Raw genomic sequence first — 16,373 nt, 5'->3', positions numbered from 1 at the left:
TCATTTGCTCTTGTGCTTGCTCTCTCTCAAAACAAAAACAAAAACAAAAGCAAAACAAAACCTCAAGATTATGGAGATGGAGCAAAAATGATAGCAAGAATAAGGTAGAGGATAGAGCTGAAGAAGGGCCTTTTTCTTTTACTAAAGATGGAAGGGAAAGTCTAAATAAAGGTGGTAGTACAAAGTCAGGAGGGGATGGGACAGGATGAGATCCAGAATTCAGGTAGAGGAATTGGCATATAAATAAGGAACATTGGAAGACATTGATTGTAGTTAATGGAAGGGAAAGTGTGGGTGTTGATACTGCTAGTTTTTGTGGCTGGAAGTTAAGGGAAGTGTATGATGGTGTATGTTTATTCTTTAAAGCAATATGTTAGGTCATTTGCTGAGAATGAACTGGAACATGCTTGGGTGGAAGAGGTCTGTCTAGGAAAACAAAGGCTTTGTATGAAGAGTCTAGTCAAGGTTGAAGGGTAGTCTGTATAACACAGTGATTTTTCTTTAATTGTGCCTAACATCCTAGGTGTAGGTTCAGTGAAGGCAAATGCTTATATTGATTCATACTTGTGTTTTGCTAGAGGGGCCTGGCCCAGTGAAAGGACAGTAGATCAAAGGAATTGAAGAAAGTAGTAGTTTGATGTGATGGACTGTGGAAACTAAGTTGAAGAATGTAAAGAAGAGAGCAGGGGGATTGATAGATGGTTGAATAGAAGTTAACAGACCTTGTGGTTCAAATTAGATCTAAGAACTAAGAGTAAAAAGAATAAAAATATGAACACAGAATGCTTGGAGGTTGTGGTCAAACAAGGTAGGATTGTGCATGTGTATTTGTTTTTTGGGTGTTTAATTTAGAATTCCAGATGGATTATAATGGCCAAAGTTTGGCAGTGAGGCAAGGGCTGATGTTGAGTGGGGTGAAGGTTGTTAGAGCAAAGGTCAAACAAACCATGAGGCTGAGAAATTGGATTGCTCTCATAAAGTCACACAGGATAATGGCAGGACTTGGGGTGGAGAAGATTAGAAATTAGGGATAAAAGACTTTGGTAAAAGGGCAAATGGGGCAGCTGGCAGAATGGTAGATTGAGGCAGTAAGGAAAGATAGAGAGTGTCATAGCCGAGTAACTTGAACTTTGCCCAGGACCTCTGAAAACATCTTGAAGCAGCATTGGTGAGCTAAGAACAGTACTGACCTCTCCTCCTGTCACTCAGGTATGCAGGTATAAGAGAGTAGCCTCCATTTAGAGTTAATGGGAAAAGCGGTATCATCAAGGCAGAGCCAGGTTTTAGTGAAAGGAGGTACTGGCAGGAATATTCAGTAAAGAAGTTGAAGATTAGGGGAGATAGTTCACAGTGGAATTTTTTTTTTTTTAAACATTTATTTATTTTGGAGAGACAGAGGACACAGGGTGGGAGGGGCAGAGGGAGAAGGAGAGAGAATCTCAAGTAGATTCCGCACTGAGCGTGGAGCTGGACACAGGGCTCCGTCTCAAAACCCTGAGGTAACTACCTGAGCTGAAACCATGAGTCAGATCTCAACCAGCTGAGCCACCCAGGCACCTCTGGAATGAGGATTTTTAAACAGCCCAATAAAATGGTTTAGGAGACAGTGGTAGAAAGAAGAGTGAGAATCCCAGAGCAGCATGGTAATGATATAGTGTGGGTGAAGACCACAGACACACACTGACTGATGTGAGCAGTGATTTATAACAGCTTGTGAAGTCCCACTTCTCTACTCAACATTTCTTCCCAGCACTGTTAGCAGTGCCCTAGTAGATTGGAGCACTCCGGAGACAGCAGTTCCTTGGACTGATTTTACTAAACCTAGGGATCTTGGCCTATACTGACTGTAGCCTAATAGTTTGGAATTAAGTAAGGGAAGGGACAGTGCCTTTGAAGGCTAAGTAGGGGTGGTTGAAGAAGTAAAAACAGTGGTTGAGCATTCTCTTTACAAAATAGTTATTGAAGTCTCCTCTCTGAAAAAAACTGTTAAAAAAAAACTTTTACTCATGCTTCTTGTGCTCAGTCTTTTTGTTTTTGTTTTTGTTTTTTAGATTTTATTTATTTATTTGACAGAGAGAGAGAGATCACAAGTAGGCAGAGAGGCAGGCAGAGAGAGAGGGGGAAGCAGGCTCCCTGCTGAGCAGAGAGCCTGATGTGGGGCTCAGTCTCAGGACCCCGAGATCATGACCTGAGCAGAGGCTTAACCCACTGAGCCACCCAGGTGTCCCTGTTTTGTTTTTTTAATTAAGTGTCCTAGCAGCTCCTTAGTGAATAGAAAACTCTTTGGATACACCCAATATATATATGCTATAGAAGTCATACAAAGGAGAAGTCACTGTGGTATAATAAAAACACTGTTGGTGGGGGCGCCTGGGTGGCTCAATGGGTTAAGCCTCTGCCTTCAGCTCAGGTCATGATCTCAGGGTCCTGGGATCAAGTTCCGCATCCGGCTCTCTTGCTCAGCGGGAGTCTGCTTTCACCTCTCTCTCTGCCTGCCTCTCTGCCTACTTGTGATCTCTCTCTCTCTCAAATAAATAAAATCTTCAAAAACAAAACAAAACACTGTCGGTGATGTGAGTTGTAGTCTCGGCTGTACCACTGACAACCACTTTATCTCTCTAGAAATAAATTTCCTTCTCTTTCCTTAAATCCCTTTCTTCTTATAGAGAAGGAATTTTATTTCTAGAGAGATAAAGAAGAAAGGGATAGAATTAGGTCCTTGGGACTTGTTGTTTCTTTGACTTTAATTTTAATAGACATCTTTTTTAAGCAGTGGATAGTTGCTTTAAGGTGCTTTATACCAAGCATTGTACTAGTTCTTTGGAAGAGGTGTGGAGGAAGATGAGGATTAAGACAATGTCTTGCCCTCGGGCAGCTTTCAGTCAGCTGGTGAAAGCAAATTGGTAAGGACATAGCTAAACATTGTAACATATATTATAAGGGTACAAGTGCTTCCCCATCTTCAAAAAAAACATGGTTAAGTGTACTGAAGTCAAGTGTACCAAGAGTATTAAGAGACAAGAACATTAGGGAGGTTGTGTTCTCAGATGGCTAAAAATTTTATACCATCCCTAATTGTAATATACTTACGTGTGTTCTAAAAATTTTGGGGGTCATATTCCTGAATATATAGTTAAATATTAAAGCATTGATAAATACTAAATAACAAAATACTAATTTCCTCAGATGATTTATTATTCAATTCTCCTTGTTCTCTTAAAATGACAATTGTTGGCAGAATTCAGTTTTAGTTTTGGGAAGAAAGACTGATTTGTAAGAAGGATGAACAAGCTATTATCATGTAGGCTTTGATGTCTTATTGATAGTTTTGGATAAGATTTGTTAGGAAAAAAATGAATGCTAGTCTTCGTCTTCTCCCTTGATAAAGGCATTTTATCAAACTATTTTTAATAATAAAATGTAGGGGCACCTAGGCGGCTCAGTGGGTTAAGCCTCTGCTTCTGCCTTGGGTCATGATCTCAGGGTCCTGGGATCGGGCCCCACACTGGGCTCCCTGCTCAGCAGGCAGCCTGCTTCCCCCTCTTTCTCTGTCTTCCTCTCTGCCTACTTGTGATCTCTCTCTATGTCAAATAAATAAATATAATCTTTAAAAAAATAATAAAACGTAAATATTGTTTTTTTTTCCTCAGGTCATAATTAACATTATTTTTTTCTTTAACTGTATTTCATTGTTTAGAGGCAGGTTTTAATGATCTAGGCTCAGCATTTCATATATGTTCTTTCTTCGAAAAATTTGTAGCTAAAGATTTATGGTTTCCATTTCTATCTAAAACACATTGATTTTTTTGGCACTTTAATTTTTTAATTTTCACTTATTTTAAAAAATAAAACAGGTAGAAGGTAAAATATTCTGATAATTGTGTACATTTATACTACATGTGTACAGACCAAGATAGTGAAACTTCTGAAAAAGAATAGTTAACTAATAGGAAGCACTACCACATGACAATTGAAATGCTTTCCTTAGATGATGGCATGGAAGTTTGGCATAGGAATGTCAGGTTAGGGATTTAAGTATATAATGATTGGAAGTGGAAGTTCACCAGCACAAAGTAAGGTTACAGAGAGGCTAGCTCTTCCTTGGGATATTAAGAATGCCTCTGCAGAAGAGATGATCTTATGGAAGTTACAGATAGCAAATGTGAGTGGACACATAGGCCTGTTCATTTATATGAAATATGATAAAAAGTTTTTGAGGTTCTGTTTTGGTATCTTTGGGGCAGGTGTATGTGTACGGATGTTATGGTCAGTATGTAGAAACCTACTTACTTGCATCTAAGGACATAGTGGATTTGCAGACTGGTTGTGGGTAACAACGTGAAGGTTTTTGTTGGAACTAAACTGAAACACCAATCTATGCGAAACAAGGGTTTATGATATGTTAGATGCTAAATTTTCTGTGACTAGAATTAAGTAGAATTAAAATAAACAACAGTATCATTTAGAAGAATTTTTTTTAAAGGACAGTTGCTTTTTAAAAATAAACTTTTATTTGGAAGTAACATCAAACTTAATTGCAAAAATAAAAATGTGCAAAGAATGTCTTACTATCTTCATCTAAATTTAATCTATTAACATTTTCCCATTTGCTTTATCAGTTATGATCTCCTTGTATAATTAACTAGATATGGATACCTAAATACATCCTTATTTTTCCTGAACCATTTGACAGTAAGTTGCGTACATTGTTTTATCCTTAAATTCTTCAAAAAAGATATTTTCTTATGTAACCTCAATACAGCTATTAACTTCAAAAATTTCCATTGATAAAGTACTTTTTTCTAATTTACCATCCATATTCTAATGTGACATTTAACCTAATAATGTGTCCTGTATAGTGGCCTCTACAAGATCCAATCTAGGGCCAAAATTGGCTTTTAGTTGTCATGTTGTTTTCTGTTTTATCTCTTAAATTTCCAATATTTTTCACTTATGACATTACGACATTAACAGTTTTGAAGAGCATAGCTCCTTCCCTTTCTCCCTTTTTAATAGAACATTCTAAATTTTGCATTTGTCTGCTGTTTCTCAGTGATTAGATTGAGATTATGGATTCATGGCCAAATGAAGATGATATAGTATGCTTTACCTCTCTCATAGTATCATATCTGAAGATACCCATTATTCATAAGCCCCTCATTAATGAAGTTAGTTTTCACCATCCGGTTAAGGTGGTTCCTCATTTCTGTACTATATGATTTCTTTCTTTTTTCTTTCCTTATAGCTTATAAGTAGTCTGAGGGGTGGTGTTTCAAGACTATGCAAATATCCTGCTCCCCATCAAAATTCCTTCTTAGATTTAATGTCTGTTGATGATTCTTGCTTGATTCAGTCTTGAACATGAAGGCTGCAAAATAATAAATTTGGAGGGAGCATTGGAATTGAAAGATTTAATGTCTGTTGATGATTCTTGCTTGATTCAGTCTTGAACATGAAGGCTGCAAAATAGTAAATTTGGAGGGAGCATTGGAATTGAAAAATTATCAGTTGTCTGTGGCATTCTGCTGTTACCAAGAGTCCTCCTTTTCTGTGATTTTAATTAATTAGTTAATTACCAATACAGATTTATGAATTGCTCTTTTCCCCCTAGTGGTTTATAATTCATTACTGTACTTAATTAGTTTGGTTGTAAATTGTCCCAAATTTGGAAGGGCCCTGTTAAGTTGGCTAAAGAATGTACAGCTATCCTTTTTTGGGGAGGGAGCGGGAAGCACTTCTTTCTAGCATAACAAAATGTAGACTCACCTTATGCCTACTCTGTCCTGGCCTGAAATCAATCATTTCTTGAAGGATCCCTGATTGTTTTTAGTTGGAAGTAGTATTAGAGATCAAGAGCTGGACCCCAATACTCCTTGCCTTCTTGAGGTCTTCCCATTTTAGCCTTTCAGTGGACAGAGGTAAAAAAGGCTTACTTACAAACATAAAGTACATAAAAATAAACCTAAGCACACACACATACTTGTATTTGAAATTGTGAGTTCACACAATTCATACAAATACCTCCTTTTCTGATCCATTCCCAGAGGATTATTTCTTTCTTCCTTCATTTCATATTTGTTTGTTCCTTCTGTAACAAGAACCGCGCTGCTACCACTACCAGTACATTTACTCATTTGCTTAATTCTCTGATATTTCTAAATGGTTTTAGAATGTTTTCTAATATGATTATAGTAGACACAGTAAAATATAGGATTATTTTGCAAATCTGCTGCCCCAACCCTCCAAGATTGAATGTATATAGTCAAGTACAAGTTACTTCAATTAGTTTTTTTCTCTCTTCTTCCTTTTATTTTCCCCAAACTTAGTGTGGTTACAGTTAGAATATATATGAAATATAGTTAGATTAATTTGTCTCAATTTGCTCTCAGTTTTTTTTTTTTTTCTTTCTGTTTTGGAGGTTTTTGAGACTTTTGAAAGACTGAGAAAAGAAACTAAATTCTTACCATTTTACCTGGCTATGGGAGACCGCTATTTATAGGAAATCTTCTAACCATGAAGCAGTTTCACATATTTAATGTCCTTCATAATCTGAAGGAAGGAACCATTTTATGGATGACAATACTTAAGTTTGGGGCTTAGTCTTGTTTCCCAAGGTTACTCAGTAAATTATATAGTATGCACAATGCTTTTGAAGTGTGTTCCAGACATTGGGATAACTTTCTTATTTATATTCTTATTAATTCCACAAGGAAGATCTTTTTCCCAATAGGTGAAGAACTGGGATTCCAACTTAGGTTTTGTCCCCTTCTCAGTTGTTTTCCATTTTTGGAATGCATGGTTAGGCCTAAATTTAGCAGGCAGCAAAGGTACTTTTCTTTTATTATATACCTTTTGTGTTGGGGCATTAACCAATGTAAGACATTTTTTAAAAGTCAAGAATATTGTTTATCATGTACATTTTCTTTCATGGTTTTCCATAAGTAGGGGTATCAAAATAACACTTTTGCTTGCATGTGGAGACTGAACACTCTTCTGAAGAGCTGCTATCTATGTTGTTGGTAAGCTATTGGTAAAGAAAGGTTCTAATAATGTCTCTTCCAAACCACTGAGATCATCACTTAAATGATAGTGATTGCTTAATATGTTTGTTGGTTGCTTGGTTTGCCAGTAATGCACAGAATATTTTCTGTTTGTAAATGAGTATAGATTGTGTTTTGCTGGAGCGTAAACCACCACCAACCTGATTGGTCATTCATTATACTTAAACTATGTGTATCTAAGAATAATCAAGTAGTATTGCCATTTTAATGAAAGACTAACTTAAGAGGGGCCCATTTATCTAGGTAAAGAATTGAAAATTATCCTTTGCAAATTTATATATGCTTGTTATATGTGTTCATGAATAAGAGCTTTATTTTGATAGTGTTAATGATTTAAAACTTTTCTTACATTAAGAATGTAGTATATATAGCCTTTGAAATTTCTCAGTAAAGCATTATAGATGTTAAGGTTTTAGTTAAAATGTATTTTTAGTGAGTGTATTTAGGACACATTTTGATAATTATTAGTTGGACTTTAATTATGACACTGAGCAGTTAATCTGATAAAAATAAGAAATTTAAGTAGCCTGAAAAATTAAAATGCTTAATCTAACAAATTGAGTAGAAATGCCTTTAACTGGAAATCTGTTAGTAAATTTATGATATAGCTAAATTAGAGACAGACTGTTGTTAACGGAAGACTTGATTGTATTTAAACAAATGTGACTTAATGTCAAATTAATGGGGATTTATTTAGTGCTTACTATGGGCCCAGTACAGATTGAAAATATTTCTGAATATGTGCCATAAAAGAGAACACTAAATATAGTGTGGTTGAAAGAACTTCATTTTGAGCATCTTATAGACCTGGGTTCTAATCCTGGCTTTATCAGTGATCACAGTGTATGACGTTGGGCAGATAGATGCTTTAATCTATTTGAGCTTCAGTGCTTACAATAATCAGAATTTGTCTGAAGGGCCTGCCATCCGTAAAGTCAGACCAACAGACATGAAACAGTGTGCAGTAATACATGCTCATTGTACAAATTTGAGAAGTAGAAAAATCTATTGAGATGGAAAAAATTTATAATCATACAGCTCAGACATAATTGTTAATACTTTAGAATATATTCTTCTAGTCTATGTTTTAAGCATATGGGTACATTACAATGGAGTGAAAAAAACAAATGTTTTGCCAAATTGGGATCATGGTCTATACATTGTTTATAGCTTTAAAAATATGAGCAGTATCTTATATAATGCTGACATTTCCATGTCATTATTCTGCTGCATGATTTTTTAAGGTTTGGTGTTCCTTGGTATTGCATATAATTTGATTAGTTTGCTATTGTTGGATTCTTAGATGGCTTCTGACTTTTAAATTTATAAATAATGCTGTTACTGTACTCTTTATATTTAAATATGTTTTATATATCTGAATTATTCTTTCCCATAAATTACTGGAAATAAACCCTGGGTAAACGAATGTGAGCATTTTTAGGAGTTTTGACAAAAATTGGCTGCCAGAAAAGTTGTACTAACTTCCCCCTACTAAAGTAAGAAAACACCCATTTCTCTATCACCAACAATTGTTAATATTTATTCTTTTGCTTATTAGATAATATTTCCACATTATACAAAATTCAAAGAGCACAATGACAATAAGTCTTCTTCCTGTCTCAGCTAGTCACCTCATACTCCTTCAGAGTCCTGGAATGTGCTTATTTCTTAAGTATCCTTCTAGACATTCTGTTTTTGGCACTTAAAAAACAAAAACAGAAAACCTTTACCAGTTTGTAGGATGAAGGGATATCTTGCAGTTTTGATTTTTGATTATTAGTGAAAATGAACATGTTCTACTTATTTATTGGCTATTTTTATTTCTTCTGTGAATTGCCTGTTCATACCCTTTGCCCATTTTTAAATTTAGATGTTTCTCTGTTTCTGATTTTATGAGAGATCTTTACAAAGGATGAAAACTCCTGGTATGTTACAGTTTTCCAAACAATTTTTATTTTACTCTACATTTTAGTGGACATTTTCAGTTTTCACATTGGAAAATATCCATGTATGTATTATTTTACTTTTATGCCTGATTCTTAGCTATTTAAAATTGACTTTGAATTCTGGTCAGAGTTCAAATGCTTTCTTGGTGGTGGAGTTGTTTTTCTCTTGCCATCATATTCTGATCTTTAGTTGCCTGGTATCAGGCAGGAAGAGTCTGAAAATTGAGAAGACAGTTTTTGTTGGATTGCATGCCCAGATTTTAGACAATCAACTGGATGGGTGTTGGTGCCATCTAGTGTTGGATATAGTTAATAGGTCTACAGAATGCTTTATAATTGATTATATGGAATAAATTCAGATGACCAGAGAAATTTAGTAAGTTGTAGATATTTACTTTACATTAACAAATGACTTTAAAAATAACTTTATAAAAGGATTTTGACACATTGTACTGAATCAAACAAATGCTTGAGTCATGTTATTTTAAACATGGAATGACCTTAAAGGTTCCCCCAAACCTGTGTAGTTTGGAGAAACCTTACAAGTTTTAAAAGATATGTTCAAAGACTAGTGACTATTAATTTTTTTATTCTGAATTTAAAAAAATGCTTTGGATCTTTTGGAATATGTACATTTATTTTAGATTATAATACATGAAGCTAGCATTTATTTAGTTCTTACTGAGTAGTATATCACTTTTAATTTCTCTATGGATTTTAGTATTTGTTTTTAGCAACTTATATGAAATTGTTTTTAGACTTTAAAATACTCATTTTTTTTTGCCATTTGAACTTGTGTTGTCATTCATTTTCTAGACTAAAGTCTTTCTCCATGTTTTCAGATTCACTTTAGTAGTTAATGTTGAAGTGCTGTAATTTAGTCCATAGAGGGCATTATATTACAGCTTATGGTATTAAACAGCATTGTTTAATGAGACATATGTTTAGTTTATATTTTTGTATATCTTAGGATAACTAAATTTTGAAATAAGTTTAAAACTCCTCTGTAACTATAATTCTTTATTTTAAAAAATGAATCTTGTTTTCTGTTTCCAGAGAGTAGATATACTTATTTTAGCTATCAAGAATTGTATACTGGCAATCTTAGAGAGTATCACTTTAAATCCAAATGACCACATCTTTTTCATTAATTCCCTTGATTTCTAAACATTGTAAAAAAACAAACAAAAACTTGAATTTTTCTGGGGTTCAGAAGTAGAGGAAGGAAAGAAATGGGAAAGGAGGAATATCTTGGGAAGGCTGGCTGGAGCGCTTACAGCTTACATATTGCTTCCTGTTCCAAAGTACAGTCTTCAGTCTGAAATCCTGCCTCTTAGGGAGAGAGAGAGAGACACAAAGACACACATACACACACACACACACATTCTCTTTTTCTCTCTCTTCATGAGAAGGTTATAGAGAAAGGAATTTTTTTTTCTTTAGTAGGAATTGATTTAATCATATGATTTTCCTACTAAAGTTAAGTGCACTAAGAAAATGAGTGTTTTGATGTGAGATATGAGGAGAAAAGAAATCTAGAGCATGTTGGTAATTTTAGAGCAGGATACCCTTTGGAAAGGAGTTAAAGTCGTGCTTGAGGAGGTTTTCATTTGTTTTTGTCATGCTTTGTCCACCAGGGATGTGGATATTGAGGAGTGAGAAGTCGCCAAACATGAACTTTGGAAAATTTTAAAGTACTATGTAAGGCTAATTTTGCATTTTAAAAAAGAGAATGTCTTCCATCACCCTCCCCCTGCCAATCTTGTGTGGTCTCCTCCTTTGGAAGCTTTTACTTTTAACGTAAAAATAGGTTCCTGTCCCAAATAATCAAAGTGCTGTTTACACAAGTTGGGATGTATGTTCTATTTGAAAATTGTCCTTGAAATAATTCATTTTTTAAAAACAAAATATTAAATATTTGACGGAAAACAAAATAAATGAAAGTAAGTTTTTAACAGATTTATGTCCTTTATTTGTCTGTTATGTTGGATTTAATGTGGAGTAGGACTACAAACTATCCATGTATAAATTTTTCTGAGCTGGAGTATAATGGAACTGTGTAGCAAAGCACGGTAATATATTTGTGTGTGTGTGCGTGCATGCACTTGCACGCTTGCGCATGCTTATACTTGTTTAGAAAGGTATTGGGTTATTCTCTAGAATTGAATGGCCTCATATATGCACTTTCTTAAATGTGTTTTATGTACCTTATCTCCTACTAGTTTGATTGTTATTTGTAGCATAATAATAGTGTTAAATAACTAGGACTTATATAGGGCCTACTTTTTGTCAGGGAATATCCTAAGGCCGTTTGCTTATAATAATTCATTTGATCCTCACCAAAAGCGTAGTTCTATGGCTTTATGTTTTTAACAGTTTTGTATCATCAGGCTTTTAAATTTTAGTCCTTTTTTTTGCTTAGCTAACCAAACTTAAAATAACCCTTCTCAAACTTTTTAAGAAAAAAAACGGGCAAAATGTCAGTTGATTTGTAGTAGTTAGTTGTTCTTGCTAGTTTAATAGTTTCAATTACCAAGACTCTAACAATTAAAGAATTAGGTATCAGTATGTAAGATCAAACTTCAGGGCTCCTGTTTTAACTTTTAAATCTTCCAGGGGAGCTTTTTTTTTTTTTTTTTTAAGATTTTATTTATTTATTTAACAGAGAGAGATGACAAGCAGGCAGAGAGGCAGGCAGAGAGAGAGGAGGAAGCAGGCTCCCTGCTGAGCGGAGAGCCCCATGCGGGGCTCGATCCCAGAACCCTGAGATCATGACCTGAGCCGAAGACAGTGGCTTAGCCCACTGAGCCACCCAGGCGCCCCTCCAGGGGGAGCTTTTAAGTATATTCAGTGTTTAGATGAATGGTTATTATTATCACATGTTCTTGCTCTCTGAGACTGTTTTTAAATGTTTTCAATCAAATCAAGTACCAACAGATGTGAATAGTATAAGTGGTAAATACCTTTGTCTCAAGAAATCTCTTTTTTCTCTCCTATTTGTGCAGTAAACTCTGACTTGAAAACAGTGTTTGGGCACTGTTTTTGAATGCTTTATTCTAATGCTAAAGTATTTATATGTCTTCACAGTTTCAAGGGATTTGTTGTTAGAGATAGTATTTTGGAAATATTTCAGACTTAACTGAATAGTTTGAGATTTCAAAGTATTGTATGGAGAAGCCAGATATTTTCAGCTGTGGTAGGACTTTGTGACAGGGTTCTCCAAAATAGCACATTATATACATGGGTCCAGTGAATAAAAATTTAAATTAGATACTAATTTTTGAGCTTAGAATAATAGACTCTCTTTAAAAATTGCTTTGCTTTATCCATATATGGAGTTAGAAAGGCAGACAGAACTGAGTCATTGACCAGACCACTTCTGATTCTAAGGATTTTGCAGAATTTTACAGTAAGTTTCAGAAAATATTATACCAACTTCATTGTAGCTATATCTCAGAAGTATGTACGTCTGTACATAGGCCATATATCTTATAGTACTTCATCCTGTCACACACTTTAGAACATTTAGCGGATCTCTCACTAAATATATAGCTTGGTTAAATGCTAGCAACAGTTAAACTAATTGTGGAACATTAGTAAAGACATAATATTCTGCACTGGAATGAATGCCAGTTTTAGAAAGTTGAGCAAAAATTTTGAAAGTTGTGCACATAGATTTGTTTTTGTATTTATCAGTAAAATTTTGGTTTAGTCTTATGTCATATTCCCAAGGCAAATGATATAATTCGCACATGAATATTTCTCTTCAAGCTAAGAATCTATTAATAGTACTTACAGTAATGTTTAATAGATTATTGAAAGATTGAGTTGTAGCAGGTGATGATTAGGAATATATATTTTTAAGTCTCTGATTTCCATTATTGTAAAAGAAGAAATAGCGTTGCATTAGAAAGATTAGACTGCTGAGATTGAATAAAACCGTTTCTTTTGAAGTAGCATATATTCAGTAAATATTAATAATTTGATTTCGTGATTCTCCACTCATTGCCTCATGAGGGTGCAAATGCTGAATGTTTTAAGCCTTAGTAAACTCAGAGGAGAAAGTACGAAGAGATTCAGCATTTCCCAGGCTTGAAATTTAAGCTATTACCCCTCTTTGGATTGGTCCATTTTTATCTTATTAGGTAACTATTGATTTTAGGGTTTTAAATGAAACTGAAAACCAGTGGCATCATTCACCCACTGTGAAAAGAAAATGATTTCCTACAGCTGTAAGTGCGTTTCAGATATATTCAGTGGTTAACTCTGACAAAAGACCAGCTCTCTTTTCTTCCCTTTCTTTTTGGTAGCCTGCCCCTCTCCCTGGAAAAGTAGCTCCCTTTGGTATGAGCAACAAGCAAAAGACTAGAACAATAAACACACAGGAGGAAGGCAGTCGTGCCTGAGTATTAGTAGCCTAGTTACAGATTGCACTGCGTCAGACTGTTCCACACCCAGAAGACGTCAGGTGACTTCAGTTCTGCTGCAGTTGTGCAGCGGAGACTGCAGACTTCGGTGGAGGAAACGGGTATTTCATGTCTCACAGGGTAGATTTGTGCAGTTACAGCTTTTCTGTTGGTATGCATAATTGATAATTGCATCTGGAGGGCAGATCGTGACAAGAAATGGACTGTCAGAAGAAAAATTGGAAGGATAAGGGTATATGTACTTTTTAATCTTCTATTCAGTTTTTTTTTATGTGACCAATAATATATTTCTGTGAATAAGCTTTGCAATTTTAGATGTATTTTGGATTGAAAATGGAGCCTATGAAAGCTTTAAAAGTTAAACATTAAAAGAGCTATTTCATATGTTTTTATATGTGGTTGTATATGAGAAAATCTCATGCTGTTCTCTCACTGGCATTTGATTTAGGTTTTGCAATCCTGTAGGTTGATTAGGTTCTATTCTTTAATCCTATTCTTTAATCTTGCACATTGTAAACAGTATCGTTTAAATTCATTTCATTTGTTGGTCACTTTAGTGCGATAAATTTACATAGCTGTCTTTCTATTACATAATGACATATTTTCTGTGACTGTTTTGCTTTAAAGCTGATTTGGTGTAGTTGAAATTCTATCCAAGATTTTTTAAGTAGCAGGATACTGCGTTTGCAGTTAAGCTTGTTTCTTCTTTGGAAATCTGATTGAACCTTTAAAGTCATTACGAGTCACATTTTAAGTAGATTATATTTGTGTATATCTTGAAATCATTAAGATGTATACACAGCAGTTTTAAATGCATGTCTATATTTAATAGTCTCTAACCTTTGTCCTTGTAATAACCAATCAGTGATCTTAATCCCCTTTCCTCCCCCTTGAAAGCCCAGCAGATCCTTTCAAGTCTCAGTAGGTCATTGTGTAAGAATGTAAGCCCATAAGTGCTAAAATGTTGACTGTAATGAATATTTTAAAAATATTTTATGTAGATGGGTAAGTGTGCCATTTTTTAAAAAAAGAGGTGACCACTTGTAATAAATTGTCTTAAAATTATTAGAGCTATTTTAAGACAATTACACACCAACATTAAGACATTACAACATTAAGACATTACACACCAACAGTTTTTTTTTTTTTCCTGGCCACATTTAAGTTTTACAGTTTTTTAAAAATCTTACTTCCTTCTGTAGCAGAATTGTTTGCAGAATTGGTAATAATGTTTCTAAAAGCAATATGTGGAGCTAATTACAGTAACATTCATAACATCCTTTAAAAAATCTATTCAATAAAGAAATGTGGGGGAAAGGCGAGTTTGAGATTGAGTTCACATTGAGACAAAGATTTTTATAGTTGCAATTTAAAGACTAGAAAACAATATAGCTTTGGATTTTTACCTTTATGATTTCTTTGTATGTAAATTTAATGAGGAGAAGAATTTTTATTTCTTCATCCTTCTGACCTAATGAAAGGTGAGTTGAAACACTAGTTTTTGATAATTAAAATTTAGAATAATGATACCAATACAATAAAACAAACTTTAAAAATAGGCAAAAAGTTACATTAGGGTCTACTCTGCAGATGTTGAGGTTCTGTATTAATAATTTAAATTTTAGACTATTTAATAATACCTTAAGTTATTTATTTGCTGAAATTTATGGATATTTTGAGACAGGAGAAATTAAGATCTAATATAGCCTGTATTGTGCCAGAAGTTTATTTTGATTATTTAGACACTAATTATAAAATCACATTTACTGTTGGATATCTCTGGAGAGCTTCACATTGTATGTTAAATGGAATGGCCTGATATTTTAGTGCTTGTCTTTGGCTTTTTTGCTTGGTACCTATTTGTCTGATTTATTGGTGAAGTTCTATTTTACTATTTATCAGCAGCTAATTTTAATGTAGATTATAGATTACGACTTAAGTGGAAATCACTGAAGAGGTGAAACTGCTGTGGAATGAGTTTTTCCTCATTTTGTGAGAAAATGAGGTTTTTTAGTTTTATGAGAAGTATGGATAGAGAAGAGAAACAAATCTAGGCTCTGGGTATACTTAAAAAAACAAAAGTACTTAGGCCCCCCATTTCTTTTTTCCCCTACTGGTTCCACCTTGCCCTAAGTGTCATGGTTGAAACACCATCAGTCATCTAATGATGGTGAAGTATAATAGTGTAACAGAAGTGAGAGCTACTCTGATTTCAATGTTTTGAAAAGTTTATTTTTTCTTGTTTTGTTTTGTTGCTGCTTAACTAGCATTTAAGACATTTTTTTCTTTCAGGCTAAAACCAGTATTAATTTCTATTCTCTTACATTTTTTTTTTTAGCTTTGATTTTTCATTCTTAGCAGCATAATTACAACAGATGAAACCCACATGGTCCTTGATTATTGGGGTTATATGGAAAGCATTGTTTAAGATTTTGAAGAACTTAGAATAGGAAGGAATGGGAAAGTTTAGGGGTTTGGGTGGGTAAGAGCATGATACAACCTCTGAACAAGAAATGATCGAGACAGTGAGTAGAGTGTTTTGGATAGAGCAGAGTATTTATAAGATAGTAGTTGAAAGATAAGGTTGATCTGGTTAAAGAATATAGAAGATTTGCAAGATGTAGGTCAGGTTTCCTCATTCCTCCCTGAAGATGAGAATCACCTAGTGCTTCTTAAACATACAGATTCCTGTGATCAGACTCAGATGACCTGAATCATAATTTAGAGCAGAAGGGCCTGGAAATCTGTGTATTAAACATCTTGGTGTCATTCACATTATTACCAGGCAATTTTAGGAGATCCTGATTTAGGTTTTTAAGTTTCTGGTTTGGTAACTTAATTTTGGCCAGAGTGAGAAACTTACCCTTTTTGGTCTTAATTTCAGTTTGCTCATTTGCATGATTTCTCGGCTTCCAGTTTTGAGGTTCCCTGGTTTTAGG

At 34.4% G+C, this 16,373-nt stretch overlaps 1 protein-coding gene across 4 annotated transcripts in view; it reads left to right on the top strand.

The window, feature by feature from the left end:
- The window catches only part of RTN4 (reticulon 4), a 72,639-nt gene that overhangs the window by 24,550 nt on the left and 31,716 nt on the right, over positions 1–16,373 (top strand). Inside the window, exon 1 of one of the 4 annotated variants that reach the window (XM_032352139.1) lies at positions 13,413–13,666. The exons of the other annotated variants lie outside the window; for them this stretch is intronic. Coding sequence (XP_032208030.1) covers positions 13,633–13,666 — 34 coding nt within the window. The 5' untranslated portion in view covers positions 13,413–13,632. Of the gene's footprint in view, positions 1–13,412; positions 13,667–16,373 lie in introns of those variants that run through there. 4 annotated transcript variants of the gene reach the window in all.

Source organism: Mustela erminea, chromosome 7 (assembly GCF_009829155.1).
Source record: "Mustela erminea isolate mMusErm1 chromosome 7, mMusErm1.Pri, whole genome shotgun sequence".
NCBI lineage: Eukaryota > Metazoa > Chordata > Mammalia > Carnivora > Mustelidae > Mustela > Mustela erminea.
Note: the sequence above shows the minus strand (reverse complement) of the source record. Positions and strands in the feature narration are given on the sequence as shown.